This window comes from Triturus cristatus, chromosome 12 (assembly GCF_964204655.1).
Source record: "Triturus cristatus chromosome 12, aTriCri1.1, whole genome shotgun sequence".
In the NCBI taxonomy this organism is placed as follows: Eukaryota; Metazoa; Chordata; class Amphibia; order Caudata; family Salamandridae; genus Triturus; species Triturus cristatus.
In genome coordinates, this window is record NC_140595.1 from 157472805 (window position 1) to 157493221 (window position 20417).

At 43.5% G+C, this 20417-nt stretch overlaps 1 protein-coding gene across 2 annotated transcripts in view; it reads right to left on the reverse strand.

Annotated features, from left to right (window-relative positions):
* Window positions 1-6759: 6759 nt before the first annotated feature.
* The window catches only part of RNF115 (ring finger protein 115), a 148085-nt gene continuing 134427 nt past the window's right edge, over window positions 6760-20417 (reverse strand). For both annotated transcript variants that reach the window (XM_085638927.1, XM_085638928.1), the window contains exons 8-9: window positions 10022-10137; window positions 6760-8093 (exon numbers count right to left, since the gene is read on the reverse strand). In XM_085638927.1, coding sequence (XP_085495053.1) covers window positions 7962-8093; window positions 10022-10137 — 248 coding nt within the window. In that variant the 3' untranslated portion in view covers window positions 6760-7961. The remainder of the gene's footprint in view (window positions 8094-10021; window positions 10138-20417) is intronic.

Sequence of the window (20417 nt, forward strand, 5' to 3'; positions counted from 1 at the left end):
CAAAGGGTAGGCCTGGAGCCATGCTTTCAGTGCCACTGTAAAGATGGCACATAGGTACTACAGTCCACAAGGGATATTTATCTTTCCATACAGTGGGTGTATTTCTGTACCAAATACTATGGCCATCAGGGAAACATAATTGTGCTAATCCGGTCTGAAGACCATTTCTACATCTTTTAGAGGTCAGGGCATATACAGTGGGCACTGTATAGCGGTGTCCATGTATTAGAGTTCAAGATTGCCAGCAGGTGAGTCCTAAAAAATAATGAATCAGAGTCTACGTCCATTTTCTAGCCTGAAGAATTTGGGCTTGCTAATGATTATGTAAAAACGTTGTATGTTTACACTGCCAGGCTCCTCGTATGAAAGTTTCCACATGTCTACTAAAGTTGAAGGAGAATCCAGTGCAAGAGAGTCTCGTGGGACATCCGGGTCGAAGGAGTGAAGCTTGGGATTTATCCTATAGGTAAAAATCCTCCCTGACTTGATTCGGAAACCTTGAATTTGTACATTGATATGATCGTAGCAGTCTTACTATAGAACTGAATGAGCAACTGGTTGAGTGGCAAAGATGTCATTCTTTAAAGGCACTTTTCAAATATGGTCCTTTTCCAACATTGCAGAGAATTGGGCAGGGTCCAGCATGAGGCTGCCATGTCTTGTCTGAAACTAAAAGACAGGAGTTGTAACCAAACATCCATGCCAGTTTTGCCTCCAACACAGATGGCTTATGACTGTGGAAGCCCAAATTATTTAGCTCCTAGCTTGTAGAATCAGAGAGAGAATCACGTTAGATGTTCATAACATGTTCACGGGGTTATAGGCTAAAAATAAGAAGTTTCATGGAAGAAAGATTTAAATCAATTAGTGAGCAAACTCAAAATGATGTACTACCTTTAAAAAGAAACTTTCAATTTGAGTCCCCATAGCAACACCTCCCATATGCACTTAGGAACAGACTGACAAATGTTTAGCACACCAGAGCTGAACTTACATGCACAAACGAAAATGCTACTTAACTCCAGCAACTATCTTCCTGAAGATTCTTCACTTTCTGAATATCCCAGGCTCTAGACTGGATCCAGAAAAAAGTTCTATATTTCTTCCACGCCAGTCGGCTGGCCCCGGATTAGCGCCCCCGGAAGCAACGTCATTGTGATGTGACTAGAGCCATAATTCGCCTATTATGGCATTCCATTTTGTCCGCTTCGGTGAGGCAGAAGGGCAAGAACGCAATCATGTATGTTTAGATGCAGTATTAAAAAAAAAAATAATAATAAATTTAGAACATACTTAAAATTGTCTCTGACAATCTGTCTAGACTGAGAGGGTGGCAGTATAGGTGAGGAATCTGTAGGCCAATAGAGTATCCAAAAGAAGGATAGTTATCAAAGGTAAGTAACTTTTTTTCGGATGGATGCTTCTATCTGCAGGTAAACCCTATAATTACCCTTACCTCTCTTTACCTCGACCAACCCCTAAACCCGCCCCCCTTTACATCAAAGTACCCTTAAAACCTATAATTACCCTTGCCTTCCTATACCTCTACCCACACCTAAACCCTAAAATGACCCTTACTTCCTTTAGCTCTGCCAGCCCATATACTAAAAATTACCCTTACCTCCCTTTGTCTCTACCCACTAAGGAACCTTATAATTACCCTTACCTCTACGCACCTGTAAACCCCAATATTATCCTTACCTCCCCTTACTTCTACCACCCCTAAAATCAAACTACCTCCCATTACACCTGTAACCATTCTTAAAACCTACCTTTATCTCTGTTTACATGTGCCCACACTTACCCAAACATTTACTGTACCTCCCGTCACCACTACTCTCTCATGAACTCTAAAATTTCCTTTATCCCCCTCACCTTTACCCACCCCAAAACTCTAAAATTAACCATGCCTCCCTTTACCTCTACCTAACCCGAAAATCACCCTCCCCTCCTTTTACCTCATCTGACCCTAAACCCTAAAACCATTGCCTTCCTTTAGTTTTACCCACCCCTGCAATCAAACTTACCTCCGTTTAACCTCTACCCACTGAGCCCTAAAATTACCCTTAGTGCACTTTACCACTGACCACCCGTAAACCCTAAAATCTAAATTACCTCCCAATTACTCTGCCTACCACTAAATCCTAAAATCACCCTTGCCTTCCTTTACCTACTTCTAAAATCTAACTTCCTTCTCTTTACCTCTACCCACCTCTAAGTCCTAAAGTTACTTACCTCCCTTTACCTCTGCCCACCCCTAAATCCTAAAATCACTCTTACCGCTACTTCTGCCCAACCCTATACTCATTTTCCAAACCCCTCTTTACTTTTACCCACCCATGAGCCCTAAAATGACCCTTACCTTCCTGGATCTACCCACAAAATTATCCTTGCCTCCGTTTACTTCTAACCACCCCTAAAACCTAAAATCACCCATACCAATACCCACCCCTTAACCCTAAAATCAACATCACCTCACTTTCTTTACCTCTAACCAACCCTAAGATCACTGTTACTCCCCTTTACCCCCCTAAAATGACCCTCCTTTACCTGTACCCACAATTAAGCCACTTTTTGTTAAATACCATAAAAATGATGTTATTTAAAATACTTAATTGTGTGGTAAAGGTACAAAAAATTGCCTGTGGGGTAAAGGCATGTTTGGCAGTGGTGGCTGCTACTTAACGAAGGTGGCGGGGTGCAGGAGGAGGGGGATAAAGAAAAAAAAAAATCACTTACCTGCAGGCTAGCCCCCTATCTCTCCGTCCTCTTTGGTCGACTCCAGAAGCAGGAAGCACATAGGCTCCCAGACTCCCCTAGCCAATCATGACGCTGCTGGCATCAACTTGACAGCAGTGTCGCGATTGGTTTTATGCTGTGGTTCGGGGCTCAGACAGGGAGTGGGAGTCTGTGCATGTTCTCCACCCAGACTGTTCAATACAGCGGGGTGGTGTACATGCTAAGGGCGCATGACTGTTTAGCCGGCCCAACACTGCTGGCTAAACCGTCATGAGCACTTAAGACATTGCCCACCACTCCGCTCCCTGCTCCTGTGAAAGCCCAGCCCGCCCGCACTCAAAACATAAACCTGCTGAGCCAGGAAATGAAACCTCTATTCTGCCACTTCTAAAGATGGAAGAAGCTAGCCTTCTGGGGGTTGCACACCTCTCTGATGAACTCATTTCCCTCCTCTCTAGGTGCTAATGTGCCTGGGGTAGGAGGGGTGCTGTTACAGCCTTTGAAGCTCATCGCCTTGATGTGTAACTTCACTAGCCTGCTTGGTAGGAGGGAGGTGTGACCTTCCTTCCTTCCCAAGCCTTTGTTCCTGACTCCTGAGAGTAATCACACTGACTGGCAGGAGGTCAGAATCCTGTCTTGGCTACAGCAGGCACAGGAAATATGGGCTGGCCAGCCAGAGAACATACAACCGGGTGCAACCAGGTGGGTAAGGTAGCCATCTGGGTGAATGCCACCTCACTCAGGGAATGAGATTCATGTCGGGGATGAGAAGGCATGTTGTTTGATACCAAACAGGACATATTTAGGCAATACCATGATGGAACTGTCTAAATATGGGTTTGCCTGGGTGCCAGCCCATGTTATCCTAGAGTCCGTCTATTACTTATAGTGTCTTTTAATGGAAAGGGCACTATAGAGACATATAAAAGTAACAAAGAGGATACACTCTTGGCCTTCCAATCAATGCCTGTTGATTGAGATAATTGCTTTGGGTTTAGAGGATATTGGGACAATCATATGACGGTAGGGCCAAATACACCACTTTGAAGTTAAATGGGAGAGAGGAGTGTGTCCTCCAAGTACTTTTTTTTTCAGGTTGTACTGATATCTCACTGTGGGAAGAATACACAAGAGTGGCGCAGTGAGGCAACGCTCCTCCTTCTAGTGGAGAAGCCGCCACTGTTGTGTGGTAAAGGAATCGGAATAAAGGTTGTTTCCCTCCGGTGACATTCATCTTTTAATATGGAAAATAGCTATTTTCATTACTTATACAAGAAGGAGTGATGAGTCAAGCTCACTTCATAAATCTATAGCTGGTTTTCTAAAAAAAAACACAAATAGGGTATTGATAACAGATCCGACAGCGTATTCCAACGGTTTTACCAGCATCATTTAAATCAGAGAATATTTAACTGTTTTCGCTCAAGGACAGGAAATAGAACTCTAGACAACCTGGATGTTTCTGGGGATTTTAAACTGCACCAGGAAAAAATGAACAGCTTTAGGAAGTCATAAAATCATTTTGTCTCTAGGGTGGTTTTATCACAGCAGCAAAGCAACAAAACCAACTGGTACCAGGTTAAGAGTAGTGTCCTTATCCAGGGAGCACAACACAAGAAGATGTGCAACCTCAGACCTGTGCACACGCTTTTACTCCAAAGCCATGGCAGCAAGGGTGAATGTCCACAGTTGTTCGTATTGCAGAGATTTGTAGGACACCCAGGTGAGTTACACCATATCACTGCACTGTGGTTGCGGCGAAGCCAAGTAGCAACGATGCTTCACTATGGGATTCTCTGAACAGTCTAGAGTTACGCTGACTCCCTGTAGTTTGAGTATCTTGTTAGCAAGAAATACTTTCATGTCAACCGATTTAGAGCAAAATACATCAATTTTGTCCTTAAAAGGAGCAAATGTGATACTAATGTGGTGGTAAAGACATAGTAACAATAATGGGCAATACATCTTTTGATACCAATTGGCAAAGACAAAGGAGGTAAAAGAAGTTTAAGGAACCACTGTTATGGAGGCTGCAGAGCAACAGAGGGTTCTCCTGGACTATTTGGCTTTGAGTCAGAGTACCTCTATTCTTTAATTTAGAGTAATTTTTGGCAGCTTGGGCATTCAATCGGACATGCACAGAATACAAAGACCATGTTGATCTTTGAGATTATTTTGTTACAATGGATGCGCCCTTCACAAAATGTGGGATTTTAATCAGCAGAAATCGGTAGAGAAACAACTAATGTCTCTGAAGGAAAAGGATTAAAAGAAATGTACAACAATAGATGTTGAATGAGAAGAGTTAAGTTTCAACATCTGAGGAAAAACCTATAAACAATAAAATGTGGTCTACAAATATTTGATAAACTCCACAGAGTGGAACCATAAAAGGTTTTTGAACTGCCTCTGCTTAGCACACACGATTAGGAGGCGAATCGGGCTAGCATTGTAAGTTTTTACACTCATTGAAGTTGTGATGTTTATTAATTATTTTATTAGGTCCCATCTATCAGACAGTGCAATCTGTCCTTGAGAAAGATCTATTGCATGTATGTATACTGTATTTCTATAGCCCAAATCTAACCAAAAGGCAGTTATACCAATAATTTCGTGGGCTTAAAACCGTCCATTGCTTACCACTGGTTGACTTACGTGCTAATCTTTCATGCTTGCGTCTTATTCAATGGCTTTGCTTGCCCCATCTCTTGTTTGTCCCTTCCCTGAAACTTAGCCTCTTTATCATCCTGACTTGTATTCTTCCACAACTTACTTTTAGGGAACTATGTTTTTCTTTTTTGTTGGGCACTCCATGGGACTGCATGTGTTTTGGAACTCCCTCCCTTGTGTGCTTCTTTCCCTGAAAATACCCACCGTGCTCCGTGTTGCTCTTTACCTTGGGTGCTTTTCACTCTTGTGTGCTCTTCCAGTGCTCAGTGGTGATCTCTCCCTTGTGTGTTTCTCTTCCCACCCTGTGTTGCACTCTCCATTATGTTCTGGCTTTCCCCTCTTCCTCCGCGTGACTTTTTTTTTGTATCCCTCCCAACACGCTACTTTATAAAGCACACACGCACATTTATTCTATTATTCTATTAGAGGGTAGAGTAGCAAATTGCTGTTGGCAAATCCACCTCATTAAAAGAGGGGGTTGCTTGTGTTACTCAAATTCACATATTTTATTTAACGCTGCATCTTGGATTGGTACATTTAAAAAAGGCCACCCCAGTCCTTTCATAGATGCATGCATACACGGTGATGCATGCATATGTGGTGATGCAAGTAGCGGCTACGAAATGAAGCAACCAAGCCACTGCACCTTTTTTTCCTGCTGATGTACAGCATCACCAACAGTCATTGGCAAAACCAATAGGTTCCAAAGGCGAGACCTATCTGCTTAGTCAATGCTTCTTCCTCCATGTCTGAGCAAAAAATGAAATATGAAAAATCTAGTTAGGCTATGATATCTAAATTGGTATTTAAAAGATTTAACTAAATGTATTTTAAAATAAGAAGAAAATGTGCTGGTGTTTCTGTTTAGGAGTGAAGATGTAATGATGGAGAATTGTTACAGCAGGTATAGAGATGTCCGAGGAGGTAATTTTGCATTGGAAGCAGCTATTACAAATTTTGTGCAGTTGCTCACTCTCTTGGCTTGGTGCTTTGACAGTACTACTATACAGAATTGCCGGCTGATGTTCCGGGAGGCCTAGAGTCCAACATTTGGGTGGAGGGATGTCTATTCTGGTCAACAGTCCAATGTCTACTCTCCAAGGCTTCGAGTCAATTCTCCAGTAGAGTTCTACAGCACAACATACACCAAAAATGTGCATCTTTAAGGTATTTTGAAAGACCATCAAAAATATTTGCTATTCCATTTTCATAGTTGTTTCTGTTACTGACATCTCTCAGTTACAATGGGAAAGAGCAGTATCTGTACAGACCTGATGAACAATCATATGGTGTACTAAAACATAAAAGTAGGAAGATAGAAGCTAAAATATACAAACAGGTAGGCTACAGTAAATTTTACATTTGTTTAATTGAAACTTAAAATAATTTGCCATCACAATAAAGCTAGACTTTCAAAAAAGTGTTTTTCCTCTTTAAATAAATATTTCAATTTCAAAGCAATCCCTCCCACCCCGTGACTGAAATCATAATCAATTTGAAAAGTACATCATTGTACCAACAAAATAAAGCCTAAAATTGAACAAACCGATGACTGCAAACGTGATAGAGCTTTGGTTCTTTGCACACACTCCTTATGCAAACCTGAACTGTATTTCCAGAAGCTCGTAGCTCAGTAAAACTTGAAACTGTACTACGACCACTCTCGTTTAGTTCTCAGGGATTTTCACGGTGCAGTATATTCAGATTACGGATTCCGCATTTTCTATGAGGATGGCCACCTACAACCAAGATAGACCTATTAAAATTAACCTGTATAAAATGAAGCTTGCGATGTATCCTACGTTCACACCATGGGAATGGACGGAAACTGCGCCTATGGTCCCATGACTTGGATGCAGCAGCAGTATCCTTGCAGGTCAAACGTCCACACAACTTGACAGAAATCTACATATCACATTGGTAACTGGAAGGCAACAGCCTGTGATAAGAGGCACAAAGCATGCTGACTGTATACTTGGACTGCTGTATGAGAACAGTCGATAACTAACGAGACTTGGGATTTCCACCACATATTGTTTTGGGAAAGGTTAATTGCAGTAAAGATTTAACTTCCGAAGAGAGTACCAGCCCCAAATTCTGTCTATCGCCACATCACCGCTGCTCGGGAGCAGCTTCCTTTAGAAGAGACTGCTTCTCTGCCTTGAAACCAAAACTGGTATCTTCAGAAGCAGTCATGGACCAGAGACTTGCTTATCCCACTGAGAAGGCACCACCACAGCTATGAATGACTACACATTCAGGATGGCAGGTCAGGGGACCCCCACATTCAAGGAACACATCCGATTAATGTCTTCACAAGTATAAAATTAGGCAAATCACTCAAGAATTTGATTTTAGGACTAAATTGCATTCTGGTGGTGGTCGTATTCATTCTGCAGATGCTACTTATTTCCTGTTCAGAAAAGGATAGCACTTGTGGCGAGAATATCTGGACCATCGTGGACATGTGTTATTTCCACTATTCCAGCGACCTTTTTACACAATTTACAACAATAGTAAGAAGGACTAAGTGCTCCGCTCAACAAGTGCTCTCAGAAGGGCCATCCATCATGTAGCTGGTTTTCACTACTGAAGCCAATGCTGGCAGAAGGGTCGGAGTTCGGTGTTTGCCTGGTAGAGTCTTCTCCGTTTAAACTCTTTCTACACACTGGACACGTGTCATGCTGGAACAGAAAGAAATCAGAATAAAGCAAGGTACTGTATGTTGCATTTTCTTCCAAACACTATTATTTGGGATGAAGCAGTGGCAGGACATCTAGAGAGGGGGTTTGAAAATATTTACCTTCCTTCTTGCTCCACTGTTCTAAAATGGTACGGACAAGAATCTCTAGCTGTTTGTATTTGGGCTAAATAAAAGTAATTCAGACACCAATAAGCGAATAGTAAGGCACATAAAAAGCACTTCACAAAACAATTTTGATGTTTATACAGAAAAACATTTACACACATGCTATATTTTTAATATGTAAGAAAAGTGGTGACCGTAAAATTCGGACGCATGATTACTAAGCCCACTCTCTTCACTCTCCCAATCACCCAAAGCCATGGTACATGATCCATGGAAATGTACTTGGCCCATGTGCCTCACGTACCATAACTTCCAAAATCGGGAGGTTATAGAGGAACATAAGCACAACACTGATCTAAATGACCGTATTAGGCTCCAGACAAAACCTGTCCTGACATAATTAGTACCGCTGGGTCTTAGTGGTGACCTGCTGGGGTACTTTTGTCTACTTTTCTAACAGTCTAAAGAACTAGCATATTGATAAATGCATTGTTTCTGTTCCTGTGTGATAATACAAAATGGCTGATTACTTAGCTGTCCTGCTTGGAGGAGATGACAACACCTCCGGCCAGAGTAGGCATTGTTTGTGCCCTCAGAGAGCGTAGGCTGCCACATGCAGTGGGGTCAGAGACCTGTGTACAGCAGTCAGCCAGCACACTAGAGGCTGGTAGATTTTCAGGGGGCACCTCTAAGGTGCCCTCTGGGTGCATGTAATCATAAATCAACCACTGGAATCAGGGTGGATTTATTATTACAAGGCGTTTGAGATACATTGTAGCTGGGGAACACGTTTTTACCATTTTTCAGCAGAGGTACTTAGAATGGCTTCCCTGTTCACTTGTGATATCTAAGAATTGACTTGGACGTCACAAGGGCATTTTTGGTCAGGCAGATATGCCCATAGATGTAGTATAGTGCACCTTGTCATAGGGCGTAAGGCTTACTGTAGAGGAGGCTTATCTATACTGCATGCAGTGTTCGCAGGCATGGCACACAGGAATAGTAATCAATTAACTGGGGTGGCCAAGTGCACACCTGTTTCTTCTGATTTCTTTTCCATATACTTCCTTTGTTCGTTATTCAAACTGTAGCGTGCAGCCCGGAAAACGTGGTCTGCCCAAGTACACACACATGTAAACAAAGCAAAGGCTAGAGCAAGATTGCACTCTAACTACGGACGCCCAGCATGCTCAATTATTGGTCATCAAAAACTGCAAATTTATCCATGTTTCAACCGTTTTATTCCATTTGATCCAAAAGTTCATTATGTTCATCACTCTTTATCCTGTCACATGCGAGGCCATTATGTATTCAACAGCTTCTAGTGCGACCAGATATGCCAAACCAGGCCTTTTTCTGACTGGTTTGACACTCTCCTTACAATTAGTCTTCTACTTATTTCACTGAACTGTTTTTATGCAGGTGTATAGTAATTTTAATAAATTGCATCTGTGTAATGGGACCCCGATGTATTAAATCCTCAGTAGCATGGGGTGCACCAGAGTGACATACTATGAATTTATGCCTGATTTACACCTGCATTTCCAGGAGTAACTCCGATCTACTCATGGAAAAAACCTTCGTGAACTGAATCAAACAAGAAGACTGCACAGGAATCTGGTGATCTGCCGCAGATGTCTTTGCCTTTTAGAACTAAAAGGGAGGATCTTCTCTTAATTTTCGTACTTATGTCCAGCAGCTATTCAGAATTATTTGTAAATAAAAATTAAAATAAGAAAAAATGATAGTGATACTTAAATGATCAGCCACATACACTCAAGTATTCTTTAAACAAATCCTTACCAGTTCCAACCACGGCACAATACAATCACTGTGAAAAAAGTGATTGCAGGGTAATTGTAGCACCCGCTCGGCTACTTTATAATCTTCTTTACACACAGGACATTCCAAATTCATTTCTACAGCAAAACAGAACACAAGGCAGTGAGATTCAGAAAGATACATGCAAAACCCAAACTCGCAAACACAATGACCACAAGCGTCAGTTAACTGTCAGCTCTTTAGTAGTGTGTGTTGCATGACTAGTCAACTCCACTGAAATAAATGCGTTTTATCAGTAAATTAAAAAATAAAAAAAACAATTTTTAATAGTCTATTATGTTTTTTTTGTGGGAAGACTAATATATCACTATCAATTCAAAAGATAATAGTCTTTTTAAATTTACAAACAACTTTGTTAGTCACTTTGCTCTTGATATGTGAAAAAATTCAAAAACACTTCACTTAAAAACACCTCAAACCATTTCAAACATTCATTGAATCCAGTTGCTATAGATCACAAGATACAAACATGATTCACAGTAAAACATTATTTAAAAAAAGCATTTTCAGGACTGTAAAGATAATACCTTATAAAATGTTTATTTACAAAAATACATCTCAACATCATCATTGTTGGTGCTACCCGGGGAACAAGTTACTTAGTCTCAGTAATACTCTTTCTGCTATAGAGTATATCTAGCTGTAGATTCTTTAACTTTTAAATATTCCCGAGAAATCAGACTGGATACCGAAACTTTCTTTATAGTACCTCTGCATGCTGAACTATCCCGGAAATGACTTGCTCGGCCTATAAAGGTGCCACTTCCGTCCGCGGATGTCAGATGTATTCGAGAAGGTCTGTGTCTCCAGAAGTGGAGCCCTAAAAGCAGATTGGTATATCAGTGCGCAGATTCCTAGACATGGGATCTTATTAAAGGATAGAGTCCAACAGCAGAACAGGGAGGACGGGAACGTCGACAAGGAATCTGCAGCTAGATTGAGTCTCTACTAGAAAGAGTGTTACAGAAGGGAAGTAATTTGATCTTCTGACTGAGACTTCTAGTCGCAGACTTCTCACCTTTTGAATAGATACCAAAGCAGTACCCAAGGGAATTGGGAGGTGAGCTGTGGATGGACTCTAACCAGAAAGACCTGCAGGATTGAGCAAGCAAAGTGGCCTTCTTGGCGAACTTGGCTGTCCAGTCAAAAGTACTTGATTAACATATAGAGGGAAGCCCAAGTAATCGCCTGGCAGATGTCGAGAACAGGGACGCCGCATGCCAACATAGTAGGAGTAGCTTTGACCCTGGTGGAGTGGGCATGCAGTCCTTGCAGAGGCTGCTTCTTCACCAGTGCGCAACAGATTTTAATGCGGAGCATGATCCAGCCTGAATGTTATGCATCTGCACAGCCTTGACTTTTTCACTCAGACAAACCCATAAACAGCTAGAGACGTCCACCAGGTGGTCTTTGATGCAATCAATATAGAAGCTAGGAGGTCTCTAAGGGTTCAAGCAACAGAGCCTCTCCTCCTCCAAAGAAGGGTGAGTTTGAGCACAGAGCGCGGCAGGGTGTAGTTCTGGCCGACATGGAACGACATTGTAACTTTCAGGAGAAAGGATGCCCTAGTACGTAGAACCAGCTTGTCAGGGAAGATGGTGGTGCAAGGAGGATGAACACAAAACCTGTAGCTCATTCACACAACGCGTAGAAGTGATGGAGACTAGGAACACAGTTTTGACGGTGAGAAGTTATAAAGGGCAACTGTGGAGCAGCTCGAATGGAGAATCAGATACGCAAGACTGACATCCCATTGGGACATCAAAAATGGAGATGGGGGAACCATGTTGCAGCCCTTTCGAAAAATGCATGAGGACAAATGATGTAAATAAAGAGAGCTGATCAGGCAACTGTAAGAAGGCAGAGAGGTCGAAAGATAACCTTTAACTGTGCCCATGGCAAAGCCTTGTGGCAAAAGACAGCAAACAAACAAACATATGACAGATACTCAATCCCAGGAGTTTAGGATACCAAACTCTCTGTGCTCAGTCCGGAGCCACTAGGATAACTTGGGCACGGTCTGTTCTGATTTTCCTGAGAACCTGGAGCAGAAGTGGTATCGGCAGGAAGGCATACAGGAGTCCCGACTTCAACATGAGGCAGAAGGCATTCCTGAACGAGAGACTCCTTGGAAATTCCAACGTGCAGACAATTGCACATTCTCGGTGCTGATGAACAGATGGAGCTAAGGTTTTCCTCATTTGCGGAAAAGGCTGTAGCTGCGATTTGTAATCCACCAGGCACAAACAGCAGAGTTTGTCCACCCTGGCATTAAAGAGCCTGCCAGGTGATTCAATACCAGGTTTCTTGGTGGTCCAGCCATTTGCACAGGCGCAAGGTCTCCTGACACAGGGTCCTTGGCCCCATCCCACCCTGTTTGTTGCTGTACCATATGGCACTGGTGTTGTCCGCGAGCACCTGTACCGGCCTCCCCTTGATACATGGCAGGAAGGCTTTCAGCGGCAAGCGCATGGCCCTCCGCTCCAGAGGGTTGATATGGAGCAGGGATTTCACCGGAGACGAGGGGCTTCTGAGCTCCACCTCTCCAGGATGACCTTCCCAACCCAGCAGCCATGGATCGCTCACCACTGTCTGTTCTGCGAGGGGAAGGTAGAGGGGTCTGTGGCTGACCCAAGAGCGATGCAGAAGCCACCATTGCAGATCTTCCTCAGTCTCCTCCGAGCTTGACTAGCAGGATGCAGAAGACCATCAGTCCCAGCAGCCTCAGAGTCAATCACACTGAAATACAGGACAAAGTTTTAAAGATTGTGAACATAGCCTGAATGTCCTGGACTCCATTTCCCATGGGAAAAGTATAAAACCGAAATGTATCTAGAATGGCTCATATGAGGGGGAGCATCAGGGAAGGAGTTAATTGTGACTGTGGCACGTTGATACTGAACCCCAAAGATGACAGGAAGTCCATGATAATCTGGAGATGGTTGACAATGACCAGGCCTTTCATTTTATACTTCTTGTTTGAAAAAACAGTTGTGATATGAGTCGGAACATATCTATGAGGTATTAGTGGATTTAAGGGCAGCATTCAACCTGGTCCAAACAAACAAGCTTTTGAAAGCGCTACTAAATTTAGGAATCCTTGACAATGTGTTCGTACTAAAATTTAGCGCTTAGACGCCGTTGGGCAGGAATGCGCTTTATAAATTCCGCTAACATAACATAGCGTTTGCACCCTTACAACTATGCACAAGTTCGCTGGGTGGTGAATGGAGAGCTTACTGAAAGCATTCAGATAAGCAGAAGAATTCACATGGGGTAGGTTTTGGCTCCCACCTGGTTTACTTCTTCCAACAAAAGGGTATCTATTATTTACGTAACTGTATTAATTATTCTTGCAAGTTAACTGGTAGAAATATATCTGGTCTGTTATTTGCTGATGATCCCAAACCCCATGGGGTTGACACCTTCTAAGTAAGTCTCTGTCCTTTTCCAAACAGTAAGGAATAGAAGAAAATATTACTTATCTTCAGTAACAATCTTTCTGGTGGATCCTCCATCTGACTGCAGATTACTCACTTTGTCAATTTCCCTAGGTGCCAGATTGGAGCTGGAGAATTTTCTCACCAATTCCCTTACGCGTTGATGGATGCTGTCTGATCTCTCCTGCCTTGGATGTGATGCTGGTGTCCTTATATAACTGCCAGAGTTGAGCACCATTGTCAGTTTCTGCAAGATATCTGTCTGCACCATCAGGTACACAACCATCAATCAGTTTCAGAAAATGAGTGGCTCCCAAAATTGGAACCTTATTACCATGGGCAGCAAAGTCCATTCAATGCTTACCGAACCTCCATGCTATTAAGACCAGAATGTAGTTTTGCTCATTGCAATCTGTGACAATCAGAACTTCTCTTACCAACTTTGGTGTGCTGGGATAGTTCCGAACTCGGTTCTTAAAGGTTTCTGGTCTGTCCGAGGTAAGGGCATCCTTTACCGGTCACAGTGGTGCTGCAGACAGTGTAACGCCAGAGCAGACAGGGCCTTCCAGAAGGCGTCCCGAAGAGGAAAAACCCCAAAGGGAAAAAAACTCCTACTGCAGGCAGAGACTCCAGGAAAGGAAAGTAGGCAAAAGGAGAAGGCCAGGGAAGAAGTCAGAAGACACCAGCAAGTAGGAAACGGACCAGAATACAGGAAACTCCAGGCAAGAGGAGAAGGCTCCAAAGGATTCCAAACAGGAACATGAAGCGCCAACCGGAAACGAAGATAGACCAGACAGGAGCAATATGGACCAACAGGAGCGAGGACCCACCACCAGGAGCAGGGAGTGTTGCAATGCAAGGAAATGAAAGATTCAGCCCCTTAAATAACTATAGACAGGAAGTGAAAAATCAGGAAGTAAGAAGTTGCCATCGTGGGAAGGGAAGAAGTGGTGAAAAAGATAGAAAAGGTCGCCACCTTAGAATGGTACAAGTAAACCCTTCCCAAAGCCTTCTGGGAGACAGACTGTGGAATCATGGGAGGAAGACAAGCAGGAAGATGGCCCCCATTCAGAATAGTACTAAATTTACTCCAAGGCCTGAGGTGAAAACTACCAGGCTTCACTATTTGTAATACAAGAGGTTGTGGTCCCAGAAATTGAACAGTGACTTAACTTGGACATTGCAGGCCGCCGCACAGCCCCGCTGAGTGCCTGAAGGGAGAAAGAAATCATAGGCAGAACCGCAGTCTGTCGCCGTATAGAGGAGAGCTTTGCGGGGCATCCCCGTGATGTTCTAACAATAGCAGGCCATCGCACGCTAGCAGCATAACAGCAACCTTCCAAGACAAGAACTCTAGTTGATATGATTGTAGGGGGTCAAAAGAAAGACCCATGAGTGCCGGAGGAGTCTTTGGCGGTAGTACCCTCTTTAGTAGCTTTTATCCCAGTAGGACGCAAATGCCTCTGCAAGTACCTGAAGATGGCCTGGGAATGTGAACTTATTATTTTTTGTGTTTTCAGGCGGTCTTCATGTGCAGCGGTAGACATGCATAAAGAAAGTATGGGAATTGTGATCCAGAATGCAGTGGCGGTGATCAGGGAGTGTTGTGGCAGCATCAAAGACATCACTAAAAAGAGAAAAATATTCTGTACCTATTTTGTTGTACTTTCAATTTCAGGTTACTCCGTATAAAATAACACACACAACTGAAATGAAAAACAAACGTAAGTTTAACTAATCCATGGTAAACCCACTATTGTATGTGAAACCTCACTTGGTAAATGCAATCACTGCAGATGTCTGTGTGTGACCAGAGAGTCACAGAATTACATCCTGGTTGGTGCAGTAGGTAATAGTGACTTGTTTATTTACAGAGGTTACGAGGTCCCAGCCTTCGTCAGAAAGTACTGTGCTTAGTGCAAATATTTTTCATAAGTGTCCCTTAAAACTATAAATTGCAGAACTCTGCCGATAACCCTCTTATATTACCTCTCAAGAAAGTATAAATCTTTGTCACCATTAAGCTTCAATTACCTCCATCAATTAAAGTCTATACAGGCTTCCAAGGAGCCTTAGTATTTGGTGATTACTCAGTTGCACACATTTACATTTCTTTAAATTTCTTTCAGGCAGCTCTCACCCTGGTGCAAAGTCCTTTTTCTTTAGCTCTCTGTCCCGCTCTCGGCTTCGAAGCACAGGAGACATAATTGCCCCTTTATTTTCAGCCAGAGACACATCAAGGTCTGCATTAACTATCATGGTTATTTTTTTACCAGAAAGTTGAAGAACTGTTTTTGTAAAATTTAAAAAGCATAGACACATTGGTCCCCATAGATACTACCCACTTTGACCTCTGTTTACCTGCAGATGTCTTTTTAGTTGAGTTAGGGGAATGACAAGGTCAGCAGGGTTGCATTAAGAAGCAGAGCCCCGATAGTCTGGACCCCTGGACATCCACTTAACGGTGCAAGTGAAAATGAGAAAGATTCATATATACAGTCAGAGATGGCATAGAGGAGGGCACCTGTTGTAGGAGCTAATTTTATCATTTACAAATGGAAATAGAGTACTTTTTCAGAGAGGTACTGAGGAAGGGGTTATGGTATGCTCAATTGTATAGGGCACTAAACACCCGAAAGGGTATCCAGGCACTTGGGCAAGGTGTTTAGATGTGTAGTCCCAAGGTGGTTATACGAACAGCCAGGGCTTCAGCTTCCTGTCGAAAACAAGGAGTGAAGAAGATGCTGATGTGTTGAGGGAGGTCCTCCATGTCTTGGGTGCGATGTAGGAGAATGAGCGTCCTCCAGTTTGCTTCTGAGGATGCCGGGAGTGTGCAGAGCGTAGTTGTCTGGTGGGTTGGTGAAAGTATGCAGCTATTCAGGTATTCTGGTCCTGTGTGAGTAAGGCTTTGTATGTGTGCGTGAGAAGTTTGAGTTGGCCGTGCTTGTGAATGGGGAGCCAGTGAAACTTCCTGAGGGGAGCGGTGTGATGTGTGTGCAGAGTGAGAGGTCGAGTATGAGTCTTACAACTGCGTTCTGGATTGTATGGAGCCTGTGTAGGAGTTGTATGGAGATTCCGGCACACAGAGTTGCTGTAGTTCAGCCTGCTGGTGGAGAGTGCTTGCGTGAAGGTCCATTTGGCGTTCTGAGGCAAACTCCTGAAGATCTTTTGCAGCATACATAGGATGTGGAAGAAGGCGGTGCACACTGCATTGACTTGAGCCATCATGTTGAGCTGTTCATCTAGAAAAAACCCTAGATTTGTGTGGTCTGTGGGTTCTTGTCCTAGCTCCAACAGCCAACAGGTGGAATTCCATGGGGATGTCTTGTTGCCGAAGATGAGCACTTGCGTCTAGTTGGAGTTAATGCATCAGGCAGCTGGTTCGCATCCAGTCTGCTACCATAGTCATGCATTTGGTCAAGTTGGTTCTGGTGGGCTGAGATAAGGGAGCTTGCTTTTGCATTTTTAAAAGGACCATCATTCTCATTAGTGGTGCAGGTGCAGTGGCACTGAGGCCAGGAGTGTGAGCGCTACAGTAAACACTTTAAGGATATTTTGCCATCAAAAAGGGAAATGGGGCCCATTTTCCATTGCTAGCATTAGGGCTCAGGTTGTCCATGCTGTGTACATATACATATATACACATATATATATATATATACATATATATATATATATATACATATATAATAATTTGTAATTGTATACTGCAACACCTACGAGATTTTGTGAACTCAGACCCTAGGTACCCGGTGGCCAGGCATTTTAAACATGTACATAATAATGATCTCAGTGAGCTGAGTTACTATGTAATCGATTCTGTGCCGAAGTCACTCAGAGGTGGCAACAGGGAGGAAAAAGCTTAGGCAGCTCGAGTCTCACTTATATTAACACTGGATACCAAGATGCCGAATGGTCTAAATACAGGGGAGGATCTACACAATTTCTTATAATTGGAAGATTGAATATGACTGTACTGAAAAAATTTCCCTCCTTCATTCAGTTTTTATTTAAGATCAGAGAATACATCCCCTTGCTGCATTGGTGTACAGGTATTAGTATTATCGCCTCCTTTTGTAAGAGTGCCTGAATCTCGTCCTAGAGGAGATGAAGGTAGTCTGAACTAAGTACACTGCGACAGGGTGGGGGTGTTGGTGGGGTGGACAGTTGAAATTTGAAGCAGTAACCCGGTCATAGAATGGAGAGTACCCCTGATATGAGAATGTTTTTCCATTGAGATAGGAGTGCCTCAGACATCTTCTACAGGGGTTATGTGGTCACAGGGGAGTGAAGAGGATTCACTCTTTTGTAGCAGAAGAGCCCGTTGTGGCACTTCCTCTGCCTTTACCATTTCCTCTATAAGCCTCTAGATGGAAGAACACAGAATGCCAGGGGTCCCAGAAAGGACTTCTTGAATGGCTGATTAGGAGGTCTCTAGCTTGAGCCCTCAGGTTTGGATACTCCACTAGTTTTCTTCTTCCAGAAGGCTGACTTGGCACTGAAGCATTGCAGGGCACCTACAAACTTGGTTATGTCTGCACCCTTTATTATTTCAAGCATCTGATCGACATGAGGGTTGTGCAGAGGCACGTCGTTGAAGGACATGTTCAATAGGTGGTGTTGCACCTCAGGCCTAAACCCTGACACCCTATGCCTGGTGTGTCTGCATAGAAGAAGGCCAGTATTGATGTCCCACACTGCATCAAGGGACACTTTGATACTAATGTTGCTAATAGTTTTGCTCCCCAGCACCTGACTTTTGTCCCTCTTCCAATGGACCGCTAGTAGGTGGTCAACCAGTTCCTTCATCTCTGCCCTGTGGAGTCAATTGTATCTGGAAAGGATGCCCACAGAGTGGTCAATATGCCAATGTTTGGTTGCCCAAAACACCATTTGCTTGCCTGCTGCATCAGTCTTCCTGCTAATCAGTCTTATTAGACTCCTTGTAAGGCAGGGCCCTGTGCAGAAGCCCACTTACAGGTTGTATGAACTACTAAGGAGTGTGAGACCATCTGCCTGCCCCCCAATGCAAGCTGAGTCATCTAGAGCAGGCTTGTATTTATTTTTTCTATACCTGGGGACACTACTCTTGCCTTCATCAGCTCTTTAAAATGTACACTGGTAGACTGTAGCATCTCCTCAAACATGGACAAATAGTGTACTGGGATTTCAGTTTTAGACAAGGTTTAGTGGTGATGTGCCGCACGCTGAATTATTTAATGGAATGCAGAAGTGTCATTTGGTGGGGATAGTTTGACAAGACAAGTTTAAAGTTAAGGTCACACTGTGGGTCATTCACATATTACGCCAATGGATCGCCCTGTCCCTGTGGCCTAAATGTGCCCTTATATACAAGGACTGCTCAGGTCTGAATCAGCATTATGTGGTTCATGTCAGGAAAAGTGTGGTGAGAGTGGAGCTAGGGCAAGAGGGAGTGTGAATGGTAGTGGTGGAAAGGGTATAGGGCTAGTGGTGGAGTCGTGAACCCTATCTGGGCTCTTGGCATTATAGGCTGATGCTCTAGTGCCTCTTCTGGTGCTGGTGGTTTGGCAAGAATCTGGTCTGTGTCCAAGTGGATGAAGGTCTTTTGCTTTACATCCAGAACATCTGCCAGCTTTCAAAAGTGGAACCCTCTGGAAAGTCTGATCTCAGTGTCAAGGGTGGTCTGGGCGCTGGCCTCCGTGTCAGTTGTTCGGTGGCCCTCAGTGTTGACCAAGGATTTGGCTTCGAAAGAGGTTTTTCAGCAGGAGTTGTAACCGATGGTGTGATTGAGGTGCAGTTTTCGGTTGAGATGGGGCAGTGCAGCACAGTTTACTTGGTGCCCTGGGGTGTTGTGTGCCTCTAGACCTTCCAGTTTTGGGTGTGGCGGGATGCCAGAAGGGCAGGCTCTTACTTCTGGGTGCCTCATATGTCTTCAAGCTCTGACAACACTTACCACTGCATGTTGTGAGGTAACCAGCTGGTCTCCTTTCAATGTTGAGCCTTTTTGGAGAGAACGGTGAGACTGGCCCTACAGGATGTTTCGATTTGGTCTGAGGCGAGACCTTATAGGGGTCTGCCCATCTACATTTTTAGTTATACCTAGGACAAAAGTTGAATGAGTGTGTTGCATAAGGTTGTACTAAGTGCAGTCTAAAAAATCTCTAGGTAGAGTTGGAAGAAAATTTTGTCTAGAGGCCAGGATGCATTGAGGTGCCCGAGACCTAGGTAGTCTGTTTCTAGGACCCGTCGGTGCAAGCAGGAGCATCCCTGGAAGCAATAACTTGTTTTTAAACTACAGGCTGAGAATGAAGCCGCTGAACCAAAAGCAGACCTGAAACTCAAGACCCAGAGCGTCTAAACGCATCAGCTTTGGAGAAGCTTTCCCAACCACATGAGTCCGGTGACAGAAGAAAATATTCTGAGATGGAACCAGTGTGTGGTTTCATAGTGAACAAGGGATAAAGTCACAATAGGTTATGCGATTCGAACAACAAGTTGCAAATGTCCAGGCTCAAAACTAGATAGCGGAAGTATGCAGAGCATGTGCATTTACTACATATGCTAAAAACGTGTGTTTTTGGGCACATTAGCTTTACATATTACATGCTTGTTTTAAAGAACAGGTTATCTGCTTAGCTTCGTTAACGTCTTATCTGGGACAGACTATCTAGCCGCATATTCCTTACCTTGAAACAGAGGTCTTTCATTTGTGGGGAGCCAACCCCAGGGGAGCCTTGGAGCCCCGGAAGGGGGTCACGCATTCCCCAGCCTCGCTTGTGCCTGGAATCCAAAGCATTTGCTTTTGTTTTGGAAAAAGGCATCCATCCAGGGTCCGCTAATTTTGATTGTTAAAAGGCCTCAGCTGAAGTTTCATTAATGGAGTCACCTGTGCTGTGAAAAGCCTTGCCAGGGTGCCTGCTTGCCTGAATAAAATG